General features: G+C 45.9%; 1 protein-coding gene across 1 annotated transcript in view; it reads left to right on the top strand.

Moving 5' to 3' along the window:
• ABCA4 (ATP binding cassette subfamily A member 4) overlaps positions 1-17,356 on the top strand; it is a 125,327-nt gene that overhangs the window by 62,886 nt on the left and 45,085 nt on the right. Inside the window, exons 17-26 of the mRNA XM_032867270.1 lie at positions 833-898; positions 3,712-3,801; positions 5,525-5,699; positions 7,462-7,593; positions 8,943-9,082; positions 9,551-9,688; positions 10,663-10,856; positions 12,184-12,268; positions 15,113-15,318; positions 15,680-15,728. Of these exons, the coding sequence (XP_032723161.1) occupies positions 833-898; positions 3,712-3,801; positions 5,525-5,699; positions 7,462-7,593; positions 8,943-9,082; positions 9,551-9,688; positions 10,663-10,856; positions 12,184-12,268; positions 15,113-15,318; positions 15,680-15,728 (1,275 nt within the window). The remainder of the gene's footprint in view (positions 1-832; positions 899-3,711; positions 3,802-5,524; positions 5,700-7,461; positions 7,594-8,942; positions 9,083-9,550; positions 9,689-10,662; positions 10,857-12,183; positions 12,269-15,112; positions 15,319-15,679; positions 15,729-17,356) is intronic.

Below are 17,356 nucleotides of genomic sequence, written 5' to 3'. Positions count from 1 at the left end.
ATAGTGTGTTCTCACAAAATTAACATTTTATAGGGAGCAAAGTCTGCGAAGAGAGCTAGACAAGAAATTTGGGAGTCTTTTCCTTGGGATCCAGTAGAATGGGGTGGTTGAGATCAGGGATATTAGAATGAGATTACCCATTTCAGTACCTCTCTCTGTTTAATTACCTGTGACCTTGGGCAGATGATTCAAAGTCAATGTGCCTCTGTTTCTTTATCCACAAGAATACTACTACCTATCTCTTAGGGTTGTTTTGAGGATTAAATTTTTAACTCATGAGAAGTGCTTACAATATAATGCCTGCCATGGAAAGAGCATCCAACAAATGTTAGTGACAATCATCACCATTATTATTATCTGGTAATTGTTGAGAAAGGGCATGACTAAATTCTTTTTTTTTTTAATTTTTTTAAAGATTTTATTTATTTGACAGAGAGAGATCACAAGTAGGCAGAGAGGCAGGCAGAGAAAGAGGAAGGGGGAAGCAGGCTCCCTGCTGAGCAGAGAGCCCGATGCAGGGCTCGATCTCAGGACCCCAGGATCATGACCCGAGCCGAAGGGAGAGGCCCAACCCACTGAGCCACCCAGGCGCCCCTAAATTCTTTAATAAAATATTTTTTTGGAAAGCTGTTGCACCCAAAAAAAGTGACTTTTAAATTAAAACACGTTGGAAGGAGTAGTTTTTGTGTCGTAGCCCATGGATAGCTATGTAATGCTTATGAACTATGGATATCTATAGCTATACTCTGAAGTTCAAATAGAAAAATTCTCAATTTTGTAGAGCTGTAGTAGGACTACCAAAGCTTTTTCCTTATTTCCCTGTCATTTCTAGGGGACTATGGAACCCCACTTCCTTGGTACTTCCTTCTACAAGAGTCCTATTGGCTTGGCGGTGAAGGTGAGTTATTTAAAATGTTTCAATTAAAAACAACGCTCCCCTCCCCAAACCTTTAGTGTTTGAAACTAGCTCCTTTGGCTATGTTCTGGATATGTGTGGGCTGTAGAGGGGGCTCCTGATATCAAGTGTGTGGTTCCTGCCACTGTGGTGCAGTATCATAGCCTCTGGGAACCCACTTTCTGTAAGTCACTAGGCCAGGGCAAATGGCTGAGCAATGATAAACCCTTGTTTCCCATACAGCTTGTGCCCAATGGATGAAATTACCCTTGTGAAAGAAGGCCAAACCAGTTTAGGGTATAAATGACTTTTGCAACTCCTCAATTTAAAACAGAGATCAGCAGAATCACGAAGGAACCTTTGCACTGGTCTTCTTAAGCCTCCTCTCCTGCTTTTTTATTCCTTTTCAAAATATAAATTAATTCATTCTCTTAAGGTGAAGGCCCATCCAGAGGCTGGGGCAGAGCTATGACCTTCAAGGCAAACACTCCTACACTCTCCTAAAATTCATCTTACTTTGTGATTGGGGAAGAGGGCCAAGGGGCATTTGCCCAGAATCCTTCTTAGATCAAATTTACCTTTCCTATTAAACAGGACAGGAGGCCCAGGGAGAGCTCTAAAAGCTCTATAGACTCTATTGTGACATATGAGCAAGCAAGAAATTCCTGACCTGAGAGCTGGGGACTTCCTTGGAGCTGGGAGTTTCTGGAAGCAAAGGAAATATTTTCCAATCTGTTTGTTCCTCACTTACCTACCCTTTACTTTGTATTTTTGGATCTGGGCCAGGATTTATCCCTTAAGCACTAAGATAGAGGTTTGTTTTTTCTAGGGGGTTAGCCTAGGGCCTTTAAAAGGCTTGGGCAGTTTGTTTTGCTTTGTTTTGTATTTATGTTTCAAACAACTAGTACTTTGACAGCTCAGTATTTTTCCATTATGTTGGTTTGCCTGTCTTTATGTTGGTTTGCCTTTCTTTGTCTATGAACTTTTAAAATTTCAACTACAGTAAGGTTATAATCCAATGGGGATTTTCAACAGGGGAATATGTTTTTGGAATATTTCTAATTTCAACAAATATCACTACTTGTGGACATTTCCCCCCCCCTCCATAATCTCAGCAGATAATCTGCCTCTCAAAAGAGAAATTCTTAAGACAAATGTGCTCTTTCAAAAATGAATCACATATATTTTTGCCAACAGAAGCCAAATATTTTTCTCCTGCCTCACAGGCTAAACTGAAATAGATTCCTAAATCTCTCTAAAACCAAAAAAGAGGGGCACCTGGGTGGTTCAGTGGGTTAAGTGTCTGACTCTTAGTTTTGGGGCTCAGGTCGTGATCTCAACGGTCCTGAGATGGAATGCTGCATTAGGCTCCACACTGCGCATGGAGCCTGCTTAAGATTCTCTCTCTCTCCCTCTCCCTCTGTCCCCCAGGCCCTCCCCCAATATTTGCATGCACGTGTGCTCTCTCTTTCTAAAAAAATAAATAAAATCAGAAAACAACTGAGTTTCCTCACCTAACCCCCTCCTCTCACATACGAAGAAATTGGAGCCCAAGAGGACTAATGTCTTGTCCATGTTCCTGCTGCTCATTTGGGACGAAAACCTGAAACTGGGAAACACATTTCCTGGCAAGGAACTCATCCCATGACTAAACTATGTAGAATATTTTCCCCTGCTATTTTGTTGCATGTCCATGCAGTAGGAGAGCTAGTAAAGTGATCAAAGGCATTGTGGGCAGTAGAGTTGAAAATCCTTCAGGAGGCAGAAACAGAAGTGCCAGAGGTGGCAGGTCCCTGACCACAAGGCCCATTCCTTGCTGCTCCACCTTCAACCTGCAGATCTACAGAGGGCAGCCAGGGGTGAGAGAGGCCCTGGTGGGCTGCCTCATTAAAAAACTCCCCCTGCCCACATCTGTGCTCTGGAGGCCAGAGCCTTTAGATGCGTGGTGACAGTGGTTTCCTCCAGCCCCTGCTTTCTTCTCTTGCTGGCTCCCTCCTCTGCTTCTCTTCCCCTTCCAGGATGTCCTGATGTTCTTTTAAACCAAATGCCAAGTTTATTAGAAAAACAAACAACAACAACAAAAAAAAACGACCTGTGTGTGTGTGTGTGTGTGTGCGTGCGGACATGTCTGATGTGTGTGAGAGAGTATGTGTGTATGTGTCAGTATGAGAATGTGTGTGTGTGTGTGTGTGCGTGTGTGTGTTTACACCGCACTTGACAATTTATATAAGCCTCTACCTCAACCAGGCTCAATTCTGGTGTTAGTCACAGAAGACTCGAGTGCCCATAAAAATGCTCAGGTAAATTTTGTCTCAATCAGTAATTTAAGCTGGCCATCCGTCATATCAACTTGAATGAGCTTTTCTCAAGGCTCACCATGACTTTGACATGTTTTTTATTGGAGCAAGGAGTACTGTTAGTGAAGTAAAGAAAATTAACCCATTGCAAACTCAGTCCTGGTTTTGTGAATATTTTTTAAAGTTATAATTTCTGACATTGTGGGCCTTTGCTGGCATGTTAAGAGGATGAGGTGAAACACCTGTTATAAAACTCCACCTGGGCTCAGCAAAGCTTGATAAGCCAGCTAGCCAGGAGGCACTGGCAGCCATTTTCAGGACTTTACAGGCCCACAGGTCAGTGGGCGGCAGGACCAGGTTTGGGTCTGGTCCCCCGGAATGCTAACTTGGCCTTTTGAGGGAACTGTGCTTTCCAGTTGTGGTAAGAAACTCTGCCACCCCTGCCTTCTCCCCTCCTTTTCCTGCCTTTACTGATTGTTAGCTCTCACCAAGAGTAACAGTGGCTTCTGGTTGGTGCAGCGTGTTCTACTAGAGAAGAAAGGGCCCTGGAAAAGACGGAACCCATAACAGAGGAAATGGAGGATCCAGGACACCCAGAAGGAATAAATGGTAAAACAAACAAACAAACAAACCCTCAGTAAAGAACACAGAGCAGAGGCAAGGAGGAGGTGCAGAGTACTGTAAAGGACGGAACAATACACTTCATGACTGGGGTGCCGTGGACCCCAGGAAACTGACTGTTGACAGGAGTTAAACCTAATAGCTTCTCAAGGGTCAAGCCGCACGTGTGGGGAATGAATGGTCCAGCCAGACATTAACGCATATTTCCTGGAGAAAGCAAATCCCAAGTATGTGGTGTGTTTGTGCCCTTGTTAGGCAAGTCCCGAGTGAGTTGCACAAATGTGCTGACTTCCGAGGATTTAGCAAGAACAATAACTTGGGTCACTGGGACTTAAAGCGGATATGAGCTATAAGGAAAGACAAAAATAAATGCTTCTGTGCAGAGGAGGAAGGAGTCTAGGGGAGCTGACTACACTTCACTCGTGGTTTACAAATCTACAAATCCATTCATTCAAACCATCAAAAGCCTTTCCTGACTGTGGAAGTTACCTAATAATTCCTGAAGTGATGGATTAGGTCTGCAAGTGTTCCCTGGCTTTGCCTTCCTTACCTTCTCTCCTAGACCAGTTCTGTACTTCTCCCCATGTTCTTCCTTCCCTAAGCATGTGTACTTCTCTGTAAATGCTAAAATGCCCTTGCTGTCCTCTCCTCTGGACTTTGCCTACCACTGTGTGAGAGGGCCCAGCCTCCAGGCCTCTGGGCCAACCTGGTGCCATTTCACAAAGCTGAGTTCAGTGACCTCTGCCTCCTTGGAGAGCTGGTCTGCGGTCAAAAGGGCCTCTGGGATGGCCCTCCTCCCAGAGTGGAATTCCAAGGCCAAAATCAGAGGGCTGGTCCCATCTTAGTTACAGGAAAGACCAGATGGCACACATAGGAGAAGGATGTTGTTTTGCAAGGGAGTCAATGTTACAGAGCTACAATGTTAACAAAGTAAGTGGTACTGTACAGAGTGTACTCAAGCAGAGGGGGACTGGAAGTTGGGAGAAGTAGACAGCATGGTCATGAGGGTCTGTACTGGAAAGGCATGGATGAGTTAGAGGATTGGAGTTCGAGGGACAGTGATGAGAAAGAGTGGACCATCCTACTCAGTAACTGAGAAACTCAAGTTCTAAGGAGCAGGAAGTCCCCTTTAGACAAAATTAACACAAGAGCTTGAGCCAAGGTGACCAGGAAAAGAACAGTTACAGGAATGGACATGGGAGAGTCTGAGGGAAAGTTGTTTTGGGAGGAAGATAAGGAGCCTGAGCTGCTACCAGAAGCCCATGAGGATATACCCTACAGACTGTTGGAAATGACAGCCTGAACTGAAGATTGAGCTTCGGGCTAACTCTCCGTATATAAGGTGAGTGCACTCTGGGTTCAAATTCCAGCTGTGCCTTTCATGAGCTGCATGACCTTGATTGGATATTTGATGTCTCTGTGCCTTAGGTTTCCCCAGCTATAAAGGTGGGCATAATAACATCTATCCCCATAGAGCCTGCTATAAGGGTTAAATGAGGTAATCATTATGAAGCACTTAAACAACGCCTGGCACATAGTAACTGCTCAGTAAATGTTAGGTACTATTATTACCATGATTATTTTGTAGTCGTCCTTACAAAGGCCCCACCTAAAGTCATGGGGCCAAAAGACAGTGGTCTGGAGATCAAGCCTTGAAAGATGTGTACATTAAAGCATTATATTTACATCATGTTCATTTTTTTCCTCCAAGATTCCTTCTTTGAACGTGAACTTCCAGGCTTGGTTCCTGGGGTGTGTGTGAAAAATCTGGTGAAGATTTTTGATACCTACAGCAGACCAGCTGTGGACCGTCTTAACATCACCTTCTATGAGAACCAGATCACTGCATTCTTAGGTCACAATGGAGCAGGAAAGACCACCACCTTGTGAGTTTTCAGGCAAAGAGCCTGGATTGCTCTTCTGTCCTATCATTTTCTGGCTCGTTCTGCCTCATTAGCTGCAGTCTACTCTTTTCCATCGAGTGTTAGTGACAAAAATGTACTATGTATTTGTGTCTGAAGAATGTGTAAAGCACACCGCAGGATTCAGAGCTCATTCATGTATGTTGTTTTATTTGATCCTCACAAGAAGTGGGGAATTGAAGTGAGTTTACTGCCCCCTTTGTGTGCTGGGAAAGTGGACATCTAGAGAGTTGAACTGACTTTCTGGGGTCATTGACTTGAGGGCAAGAGGCAGGTTTTTTCAGCTGTCTGGTCTCTCACACTGTAAGCCTGTCTGCACATCCCACCCTCTCCAGAGTTACCACCATCAGTGATGGTGCTAAAGTCACGGCCATCACCATCACATGCCCTTGGTCCATAGAGAACTACTTATTTTCAAAGAGGATTCTTTACCTACCTGTTTTGGAGAAAGTAAAAAGGGTGTGGTCGACAGAGGGGCCTGTGAGGTAACACCCGGCAACTGAAGATAAAGTTCAGGAAGGTGCAAGCTCTGCGCAGAAAGGTCTGGAAGCTCCCCTAGCTTTTTAAGGGCCCAGAGCGCCATCTGCTGAGAAGGAGAACATGGCTAGCTAAGGTGTCCTAAGGAGCAGAAGAGGCAGCCCTCTCAAGGGGCAGGGAAATCCTGTGTTACACGGTCTTCAAGTCCTATGACCTCTTCCAGAGCGCCAGGAAGGAACAGCAGTATACACCCTACGTTGGAATGTTCTCTGAGGGAGGTTCAGTGTGAATGGAATGTGGGGCTGGTGCCATTACATTTGGTTCTGTTTCCCTCTAGCGGTTGATCAACAGAGATTTCAGCTTCTAAGTACAAATTCAGGTAACCTGAGATTGTATCTGAACTCAGGGAGGGAGCTGGCTGGGCCAGGCAGCGCTAAATTCAACTGACTGCTCACCTTGTTGACTGATACCGTCAGAAGGCCCAGAGCACCACCCAAGACCTCGGGGCTTCTCACAGCGAACACAGTACTGCATCAACTGCTCAAATGCCACTTCCCCTGGGGCCTGAAACACACTGTTTAGTAAGAACAGTCCTAATACTTTCAAGTTTTACTTTATGCTGGCCTGGCACGGTTCTCAGTGCTTTACAAGTATAAACTCATTTAACCCTCACAACAAACCCATGAGGTGTGGGCACCATTATTTCCCATTTTACAAAAAAAAGGGCCAAAGTGGATATCGAGCTTTTTGTTTTGAATCCAGAAATGATATTGTTGGTGGTAATTCCTCTGCCTGCCTTCAATCACTTCATCAACAAATACATACTGAAGGACTGAGCTGTCATTAAGACCCTCCACTATGCTTCATAATCATGATACCAGGCACTGTACTGACCTATGCTCTGCACACCTTCCATTGTGCCCTACAGCACCAGGCTGTGATTACTGAGCCGGACAGGGTTGTTCTGTAGGGAATGTTGTCTGCTGGGAACCCTGAGGACCCATCAGGGCCTGCCTGGGGCCCTAGGAATTAAATAGAAGCAGAAGGGCAGATGTGGACATCCACAGTAGGGGCTGGATATACACACTGCTTCTAATGCCCGTCTGGGAAATTGTTGGTCCCCACAGCTGATCGTGGTTTGGGTTCAACTGAGAGTCAAGGCAGAAATCACTGTGAGAGTCCTCAGCAACTCTGGAGTCTGGGGCTGCTAAAGGTCATCTTTTCGGCCACTGACTCCTGCATTTGGCAGGTCAATCCTGACGGGTCTGTTGCCACCAACATCAGGGACAGTGCTCATTGGGGGAAAGGACATTGAAACCAGCCTGGATGAAGTCCGGCAGAGTCTTGGCATGTGTCCGCAGCACAACATCCTGTTCCACCAGTAAGTAGAACAGGAACGGAGACCCTCTCCATTCCTTATTCCCACCCTGCCCCCCACCCCCCAACACACATGTTCTCTAGGTCTGAGCTCAAGGATGCCAGTATGGGGGCCAGGAGGCAGTATTCTTGTTTGCTTTCCCCCTGTTCAAGGTCCTTGGTCCTGCTTGCTATGAGAGGTGTCCTTCAGAAAGTCAGACTATGCCTCTGGCACTGGGAGTAGAGGTCTACCCCCTCAGAAGAGTAATGCCCCCCACTCTCTGACAGATGCCCCTCACTCACCCTGAAATACTCCTTCTCAGGGACCAAGAGAGGAGACCATTGTTCCTTTTTCTCTCGTAAGCCAGGCACTAAAAACTGACTTTTCAAGAGGCTTTTCAGTTGCTTTTCCCCAAAACTTTTATTTATTATTTAAAAGGTGATATATGGAGTGCCTGGGTGGCTTTGTCAGTTAAACATCTACCTTTGGCTCCAGTCATGATCCTGGAGTCCTAGAATTGAGCCCCGCATCAGGCTCCCTGCTCAGTGGGAGGCCTCTGCGCCTCTCCCACTCCCCCTGTTCGTGTTCCCCCTCTCACTGTCTCTGTCTCTGTCAAATAAATGGATAGGAATCTTTAAAAGAAAAAATAGGAAAGAAAGAAAAGAAAAAGAAAGGAAGGGAGGAAATATACAGATTAAAAGAAGAAAATAGAAGTCACCTGTCATTTCACCATCCAGAGATAACCATGGTTCACACCTTGGTATATGATTTTTCAGAACTTTCTCCTATGCGTGTATACATATATTATTTAACATTATAAAGGAGAGTAAAGCTCTGCATACAATTTTGTAATCGGCCATTTTTAATGCAATTGTGTTTTTTTCACTCAAGATATCATGAACATTTTCATGTTATCATATATTCTTCAATAAAATAATTCTTATGTTTATATACTACACCATTGTATAAATGTACTGTCCTCTCTTATTAGATATTTAACAGGATCTGGGTTTGGTTTTGTTTTGTATTATTATTATTTTTTAAAAATATTTTATTTATTTATTTGACAGAGAGAGAGAGAGATCACAAGTAGGCAGAGAGGCAGGCAGAGAGAGGGGGAAGCAGGCTCCCCTCCAAGCAGAGAGCCCAATGCGGGACTTGATCCCAGGACCCTGAGATCATGACCTGAGCTGCAGGCAGAGGCTTTAACCCACTGAGCCACCCAGGCGCCCCTTGTTTTTTGTTATTAACAACACCACAATGAACATCTTCATTGCTAAAACTTGGTGCTCATCCTTACTTATTCCTGTAAGGTGAATCATTAGAAGTGGAACTGCTGAACCCATTGCCTCTCTCACTGCCCTGTCCCCTAGCCTCACAGTGGCTGAACACATCCTGTTCTATGCCCAGCTGAAAGGGAAGTCCTGGGAGGAGGCCCAGCTGGAGATGGAAGCCATGTTGGAGGACACAGGCCTCCACCACAAGAGGAACGAAGAAGCGCAGGATCTATCAGGTGCTTGGTATTGGAAAAAGAGAGGGCTACGGATGGCAAATCCATTGTCTTCCAGGACACCGACAGAAGGGGAGGCTTCTAAGAAACCTCCTAAGAGCAGGAGCACGTCTCTAAAGTTACTCTGTGCACCTTAGAGGAACCCACCTCTGGATCATTTCCCTCACAGAACCCCACTATCTTGTAGCAGCCTAGGCTATATTTGTTCTGATGTTCATGGGTTTGAAATAAAATACGAGAATAGCCTTTAAATGGTCTTATCTGTTCCTGCACTTCTGCATTTCTTGCCTTTTCTGCATTTAAAGAGGCCTGCACACCACTAGATTTTGAACACCGTATAAACATCTAAGGAGGCAGCATCAAGCTGCTGCTGGATATAAGGCATGGTCCCCCTTATGCCACCAGCCCTGGGCCTTTCTCCTCCCCTCCTCCACGGCCCTTGTGACCCTGTTGCCTTGTGTCAAACTCTAGGTGGCATGCAGAGGAAGCTGTCTGTTGCCATTGCCTTTGTGGGAGGTGCCAAGGTTGTCATTCTGGATGAGCCCACTTCCGGAGTGGACCCCTACTCGCGACGCTCAATTTGGGACCTGCTCTTGAAGTATCGCTCAGGTAATGGCCACTGCTCAGTGCCCTGAGCTCTCATGGTGCCTTTGTCTGTGACCCTGGCTCTCACCATGGTGCTTTGCACCTGAGCATACTTAATAGCCATGACTACACTCTGACAGGGTGCGGCCAGTGACCTGAGTGAGCCAGAGTCCCATGGTAGCCTCCTGAAATGTTTACACCAATAGAGACAGGAAGTCACTGATGGAGCAGCCTACTTCCCTAAATATTCTAAAAGGTTCTCTCAACCTGCAGCCCCTCTGTCTGGAGCAAGGTATGCAGCTCTAGGTGAAACTCCTCTTTGACTAAAAAGATGCAAGTCACATGGAGACATCCCAGGAAACTCCATGGCTGTCAGAAGGTCACTCAGGACCAGCTGTGAGGATGGCATGCACATGTCCAGTGCTCCAGAGGACTACAGCAGATAGCAGTGTCTCAGAGTGGGCCATGCTTCCCTCTCTCCCAGCACCTTCTGACCAGAGGAGGCAGGTCCAGAAAGATGGCAGGCAGAGCTCATAGGGCCTATGAACGTGATGGCATGGCTCAATCCCACGGTCAGTTTGCCATCCTGGCATCCTCATTACTGTTTTCTTCTAAGGACATCTCCCATTGGTTTCAAAGTATGTGTGTGTTCTTTGCAAAGACTAAGTGTAGTGCATAATGATCCAGAGGGTATATACATATGGCACTCAATAGATGCTGACTATAATAAATATGTCCCCTACACAGTGATTTATTGGAAGCAGGTCCAAAGTCAGAAGAGGTACTGTATGTGACAGTGCTTGACAGCATGCAGGATGCTAGAAAATGTTAGCTGTTGTCGTTATTATTCTAGTATTCTGGACTTTGCTGTCGAATACTCTTTTTTATTGATCCACTTCGAGTTTTCATGCCCATATCACAGAGAGATTGTTCTACATCCTTTTCCCTCCAGCCCTGCCTGGGCCTGTCTGGTGATCCCCTGACCTCTGCCTTTGCAGGCAGAACCATCATCATGTCCACTCACCACATGGATGAGGCCGACCTCCTCGGGGACCGCATTGCCATCATTTCCCAGGGAAGGCTCTACTGCTCGGGCACCCCGCTCTTCCTGAAGAACTGCTTCGGCACGGGCTTCTACTTAACCCTGGTGCGCAAGATGAAAAACATCCAGAGCCAAAGAACAGGCTATGAGGTATGTGTGTGCCCAGGGCAAGAGCCTGTGTTGGGTCAGGAGAAATGCACGGTGTGGTGATGCCATCCCTGGCATCTCTCCCCCAGTCGGGCTCTAGTGGCCAGGATCAACCTCCTTGTTCCTGAAGCTCTTGGCAGGTTTTGAGAAATGGATATTCTGAACCTTCCTACAGAGATGCTTTACCCCACATGACACAAGCTGAGATTACGGTACTCTAGAACGCGGCATACTCACGTGGCATGCAGCCACAGAAATGTCTCAGGCTGCAAGGTGGCACACTGGGAATCCGAGAGTGGCTACTGAAGCCTCCTATGTTTCATTCCAAAGCTTATGTTCCCTAACTAAACCCAAAGTCCGCTGGGAAATGAAAGCCAAGGAAAGGCGTTCGTGGGAACTATATAACCTGAAAATGATAGAGCCAGACGATACCCATTAGCAGAGACCCCCCTCAGCATTGTCAGACCAGGTTTGGGTCTGGATAGCTGAAAGGTGGAGGACTGTGTCATCACAGGCAAATTCCTTAATTGCTTGTCAGTGTTGGTTTCTTCACACACAGTAAAGGAAACCGATCAGTTCAGCTTCTGCTTGTCAGAGACATGGAGACGATAAGGGAGAGAAAGCATTATGAATGCCCTCTGGCCTCCTGGAGACCAGGCACTGTTCCTGTTGGAGTGGTCAGGCTGGTTACTTTGTAGCAGGACCTAGGCCTCTGGCTGCCATAGTATAAGGGTCAGGCTGCCTCCAGGTTTTCCTGTTCTGGGTGGACTTCCATAGGCCAGTGTGCATTCACAGGGTCAGAGGAGCAAAACGTCTTTCATAGGCCACCTACAGCTGTTGTAAGATAATGACAAGCCAGGGGTGCCTTTCAGGTGCTGTTACTCTCTGTGCCTGACTCATACACTCACCAGGATAAAATCAAATAGCCAGCCACACCCTCAGAGTGCTCACCTGAAGTAATATATTAAAATATGAGGGAGAGGGGCAAAATCTGTTGACCACTTTTGGCAGCAAGAAACAAATGAGGTGCAGGACGCTTGGGTGGCTCAGTTGGTTGAGCGGCTGCCTTCGGCTCAGGTCATGATCCCAGCAACCTAGGATCGAGTCCCACATCAGGCTCCTTGCTCGGCAGGAGCCTGCTTCGCCCTCTGCCTCTGCCTGCCACTCTGTCTGCCTGTGCTTGCTCTCTCTCTCTCTCTAATAAATAAATAAAATCTTTAAAAAAAAAAAAAAAGAAAGAAAGAAAAAGAAACAAACAAGGTGCGGTGAGGAAGGCATTTGGCCTCAGGGAGATGCCGTTGTTCAAGTGACTGACGCCTGTCTGTTGTAGGGGAATTGCAGCTGTGCGTCTGAGGGTTTCTCGAGCAGGTGTCCAGCCCACATAGATGAGATAACTCCGGAACAAGTCTTGGACGGTAGGTCCTGGGGCAGGCTGTGTCTTGGTTCCTGTTTGGCGATCATCTCTTGATATGGTTGGGTGTGTCCTGTTGTCAAACATAATGGGAGAAAAGAGAACACTCTGTGTATTTCTCAAGCCCATGGTCATGAAGTTGCTCATCTTTCCCTTTGACCTTCTCTTCCATTCCCAAAGAGACTTTAAAGCCCTGGGCCTAAGGGCCTCCTCTCTTAACTGATGAATCCAGTCTTTGTTCACTGCTCGTCAGTGGCCCATGTTAAGCCTCCCTTCCTGTGTCCTTCTGTCCTGGTTCCAAGCAGCATTACTTAAGTATGGGGAGAAGGGCTACTGTAGGTCCCAGATGAGGCCCTCGGGTGAAGCCATGATGACAGATGGCTCTCAGAGTGAACTTTTCTAGAGAGTCGGACTGCACAGAGTAGACACCAAGTCACGCATCCTTGTTACACTTCTGACTTTCCCCTCAGTATCCCAACTTCCTAACAGTTCTCTCTTGAGTAAGGGTGCATTAAACCTTGTCAGGGGCACCTCCAGGAGATGCCAAAGAGGCTCTCGCTGGAAGCACTCATCCTACAGGATCTGAGCTCAGGGACCCAGAGTGCTTGCCAACAACTCTTGCTGTCTTCCATGAAGGCCCACTTCCATCCAACATCTGGGATGTCTTTGCAAATGGAAGACCACACACCCCATATCCCTAAAAAGGAGCAAAATGAGACCCGTGTACTAACCGAAGTTGATGATGGGTTGGTGGAGGAACTATCTGCTTAGCAAAGAAAATACAGAGTTCTCTATTTAGCATAATTTTTTTTTTCTAAATCTGGAGAATTTACTAACTGAAGTCTGGTGAAAGAGGAAAACTAGACACTATTTATATACCATGCTTGAAATTTGAGGGAAAATGCCCAGGTCTGCATCACGTTCACTCTCTTACCCACTCTTTGCATGGACAGAACTTGCAGCACCCAGGAACACATCCTTTCAGGGTGACAGCTCTGTGTCTTTTCCCTAGTCTGCCTTGCTGTGGGTCTTTCCCTGCTCGCTGAAATTCCCTCCCAGGACGAATCTTGGTCAAGACATGGATAGTTTTTAAAAACCAATACAGGAATGTACCAAAATCAAGTTGAAAACAGGGCCTGCTGGCTAAAGTAATTTTTTAAAATATTCTTTTATTTCTAAACAAATGTCTATTTATTTATTTATTTTACTATAAGAGGGATGCTGTGAACCATAGGAAGGAACACAGTAAGTCATTATGCCCCAAATAAGAGAAAGAAGATCATTCTGCTCCCCAGTTAGTTCCTCGCAAGGCTTTTCCCTCTCGCACAACCGTCCACCACACACACATGTAGACCTCCCTGCCAGGCACTACAAGCCTCCTGCCCTCCAGGACTCCCTCTGGAAGGCTGACACACACGACTAAGACACAATTCCTGGGAATCCAGCAGCTTCAGCTCGATTTCCTTCCTCAGAGAACAATGCGCATGACCCCTGGAGAGCTGTTTAGGGCAAAGCTGCTTCCTCACACAAGGAGCCCTCCAGCCCCTGTGTGAAGTCATCCCAGAGCTAAAGACAATTGAGTCCTCTTTGTAAATCTGACATAAAACAAGCCTTCCAGTCCAGTTAGACAGAAGGACATGGATTGAAAGCCATGAAATCCCTCCACATGGGTCATTTTTAAAACAAAGGAAGCAAAGAACCCACCAGGTGGCCTTAATTGAGAGGACTGCTTGGCAGAAATGCATGAGACCTGGGTTCTGAGTCCCTAGAATCCCTCTCCCTTTGACCTGCTTTTCAAGATAATAGGGAACTGTCTCTTCACATACAATCTTTAAATTTTTTTAATTAGATTTTTAATTTCAAAGTAATACATGCTTGTGCATAAAAATAAAAATTCTGACTGTATGAGTGTGTCAGGTAAATATTTGTTACTGGACATTTCCTCATGCTCCACGTTGTACACCCCACACTCCATCCCCCCACCCCAGTCTGACATCACAGCTTCCTGCTCCCCTTCATCGTTTCCTGGATCAGGGTGTCAAGGTTGGTTACTTTGTTAGTTGGAACAGGCAGGTGCAGTCTCAAGGGAAATGGCTTATTCCTTCGAAGAATTAGACCAAGCACTGGTGTGTGATTTAGGAGGGCGAGTTCTTCTCCGGCTTGGGCACCAGTCCCAGGTATGCATCTTGGGCAAGTGATCTATAGCTTGGGCCAGACAAGGAAAATGAAAGCAACTTTGACTTAACCTTCAAGCCTGTGTTGAATTAAAATGAGCAACAATAATGATAAGAACTTTCTTACTAGAGATGATGTTCATGATTAAGATAGCAGCTAATATTTACCTAGGCACCAGACATGTTATTCTAAGCGCTGTGTGGGTATTAACTCATCCAGTCCTCATAAATAATAAATAAGAGTAAAGTGAGTGGGTGCCACTGTTTTCCCCTTTGAACAGATTTAAAAAAAAAAAAAACTGCTTGATGTTACATAGTTTGCAAGGGACAGAACATTTGATTGCACAAAGGAGAAAACTAGCAGAGGAGCATTGCATGACCTCCCCAAGTTTCCCTGACTGGTTAGTGGGGAGTGCTGTGGCTTCCCTTTCCCTCTCCCTCTCAGTGCCCTTCACAGGGCCAAATAAGCCAAAACAGACTGCGGAAGCGCATTAGTCCTCCTCAGGAGTCACTACTGAGGAATGAAATGCCCCTTCCTCAAATGGGAAGTGGAAGAAAGTAGGGGATGTGAGCAGGCTCACAGTCTCCCAGGTTCAATTCTGGAAGACAGAGTTGATGTCAGTCTCTCTCTCTCTCTCTCTCTCTCTCTCTCTTTTTTTTTTTTTTTGTCCTAGGAGATGTGAATGAGCTGATGGATATGATACAACACCATGTTCCAGAGGCAAAGTTGGTGGAATGCATTGGTCAAGAACTTATCTTCCTTCTTCCAAATAAGAATTTCAAGCAGAGAGCATATGCCAGCCTTTTCAGAGAGCTAGAGGACACACTAGCCGACCTGGGGCTCAGCAGTTTTGGAATTTCTGACACTCCCCTGGAAGAGGTAAGCCGGAGATCCCAGCTGGTTTCCATCAGGAAGCAGAAAAGGAGCTTCTTTGCAGAAGTCGAATACTAGGGAGACGTTTCATGAGGGCCAAAAGCCGTAACTCCCCACCCAGGTACAGCAGCTAGTTTCATTTTTGGCTCACTCCCTCATGCCTCTGTCCATACAGAAACAGATTTCAAGTGGCTGAGGTCCCTGTGTGCATACACTTTTATATTGCCAGAAGACCGTGTTCTTAGATAAATCACAACATATTTTCCTTCCGTTAGGAAGTAGTACCCAACAAAACTGAGCTAGGGTTAGATTTTTTTCTGAGAATGGAATGCCTAAACCAAATGTTCTCTTTTTCCTTTTTTGACAGATTTTTCTGAAGGTCACGGAGGATTCTGATTCAGGACCTCTGTTTGCTGGTATGGTTCCAGAGTCTGTTCCCTCACCATACTCCCCAAGCTCTGTATTGAAAATCAAAGGAAAATTTTATGAAACAACAAAGCAGGAAATTCTCCTCCATTGTATTTGTCTGAACCCCCAATATCACACATTCTGCATTCTTAGTTCCTTTAAATGACAGAGGAATGACAAGTGGAATTAGATCTGGGTGGAAAGACTCTAGATGAATCAGGATTCTTAAAGAGGTCAGGCTGGGAGCTTCACCACCCCGAAGCTTCTCATCCCACTTTCGGGTCTCCTATACCTGCCACCTCACCATCCTCATCTACTCCTCTTATCTCCACCAGGCCTCTGATCCACTCCTGTCTGCATGAGTGACAGCCCACAGGGTCCCTAGAGATAATGGTGACAGTGAATACAACCCAGATGCCAGCTGGAATCTTCTGGCCTCTTTAAGAAAGAGATAAAATTATTCTGAACCTTCATTTAGTGCCCTATGGAAACTTGCCACTGTGGAAGTCATAACTTCTGTGGATTTGGGGGTCTCTCTTCTACATGTATGAGCCCAGGCACCAACTAGCCCCTCCTGTGATTTCTACCAAAACCCCAGAGGCACACAAAGCCTTCATGAGTGAGTTTACTGTGAAGCATAGGGTATAGGGAGAGGGACATACAGGCGGGATTACCTGCCATGACACAGGCCACTTCTGATAAACTAAAAGGCATCCACCCACACTGATAAAATCCTCTGTCTGGCTCCTCTCTCTCCATTCTGTTTTCCTCTCTCCTGTTGACAGGCAAAGCTGCATGCCATTCTCCTTCAATGCCTTGGGCTCCTGCTACTGGTTACCTTTTTCTACCCAGTATAGTAACATCATAGTATTTTCCTGTGCAAAGACAGTTTCCTCCCTGTGAAGTTTCTGATGCCAGCTCTTAAGATATATGGTTTTCATCTTGCTTCATAAGTGGTCCCAGATGTCTGTTTAGCAATTATGCCTAGAACTACCAGTGGTCAAATACACCAGCCCAAATGTGCTGCCTGGCCCAGGTGAGTCGTGTGGTGGCCAGAAGAAGCAGGAATCCTGACAGAGTGCGGAGGGAAGGGCCGTCTGCCGGAGAGGGCAGGGGCAACTCACCATGAGACCCAGGTGTTCTTTCCAGCTTTAAAGACACAGAAATGGAATTTTCCCAGGTCACCCAAAGACGAAGGCTTACATTAACCAAGACCAGGATGAAAATATACAAATTTATATCAGAAGCTGTGATGTTTTCAAGAGTTGGGGCTTTCATCAGCCCAAAATACTCCTTAATAGTTAGATCTTCTCAGGTGAAGAAATTGGACATCAGAAGACTGGTCAGCCTGGGCATAGAGTAGGGTGTTCCAAAGAAACATGCAGGGATCGAGGTTAAGAGTGTAGCCTCTAGAGTAAGGGAGATCTCCATAATTGGTTCCACAATTTGCTAATTGAGTAGCTTTGGGTAAATGCTTAGCGTATTTGTACCTCAGATTCCTCATCTGCAAAATGAGGCAAATAATAGTACCCAACTTTTAGGATTATTCAGTTGAATGAGTTAATATGTGCCAAGTTTTAACACAGTATGTGATTTCTGATTAAGATTAAGCAACATCCTAATTTACAAATCATCT

Source organism: Lontra canadensis, unplaced genomic scaffold, assembly GCF_010015895.1.
Source record: "Lontra canadensis isolate GAN:19392208 unplaced genomic scaffold, GSC_riverotter_1.0 scaffold33, whole genome shotgun sequence".
Taxonomy (NCBI): domain Eukaryota; kingdom Metazoa; phylum Chordata; class Mammalia; order Carnivora; family Mustelidae; genus Lontra; species Lontra canadensis.
Note: the sequence above shows the minus strand (reverse complement) of the source record. Positions and strands in the feature narration are given on the sequence as shown.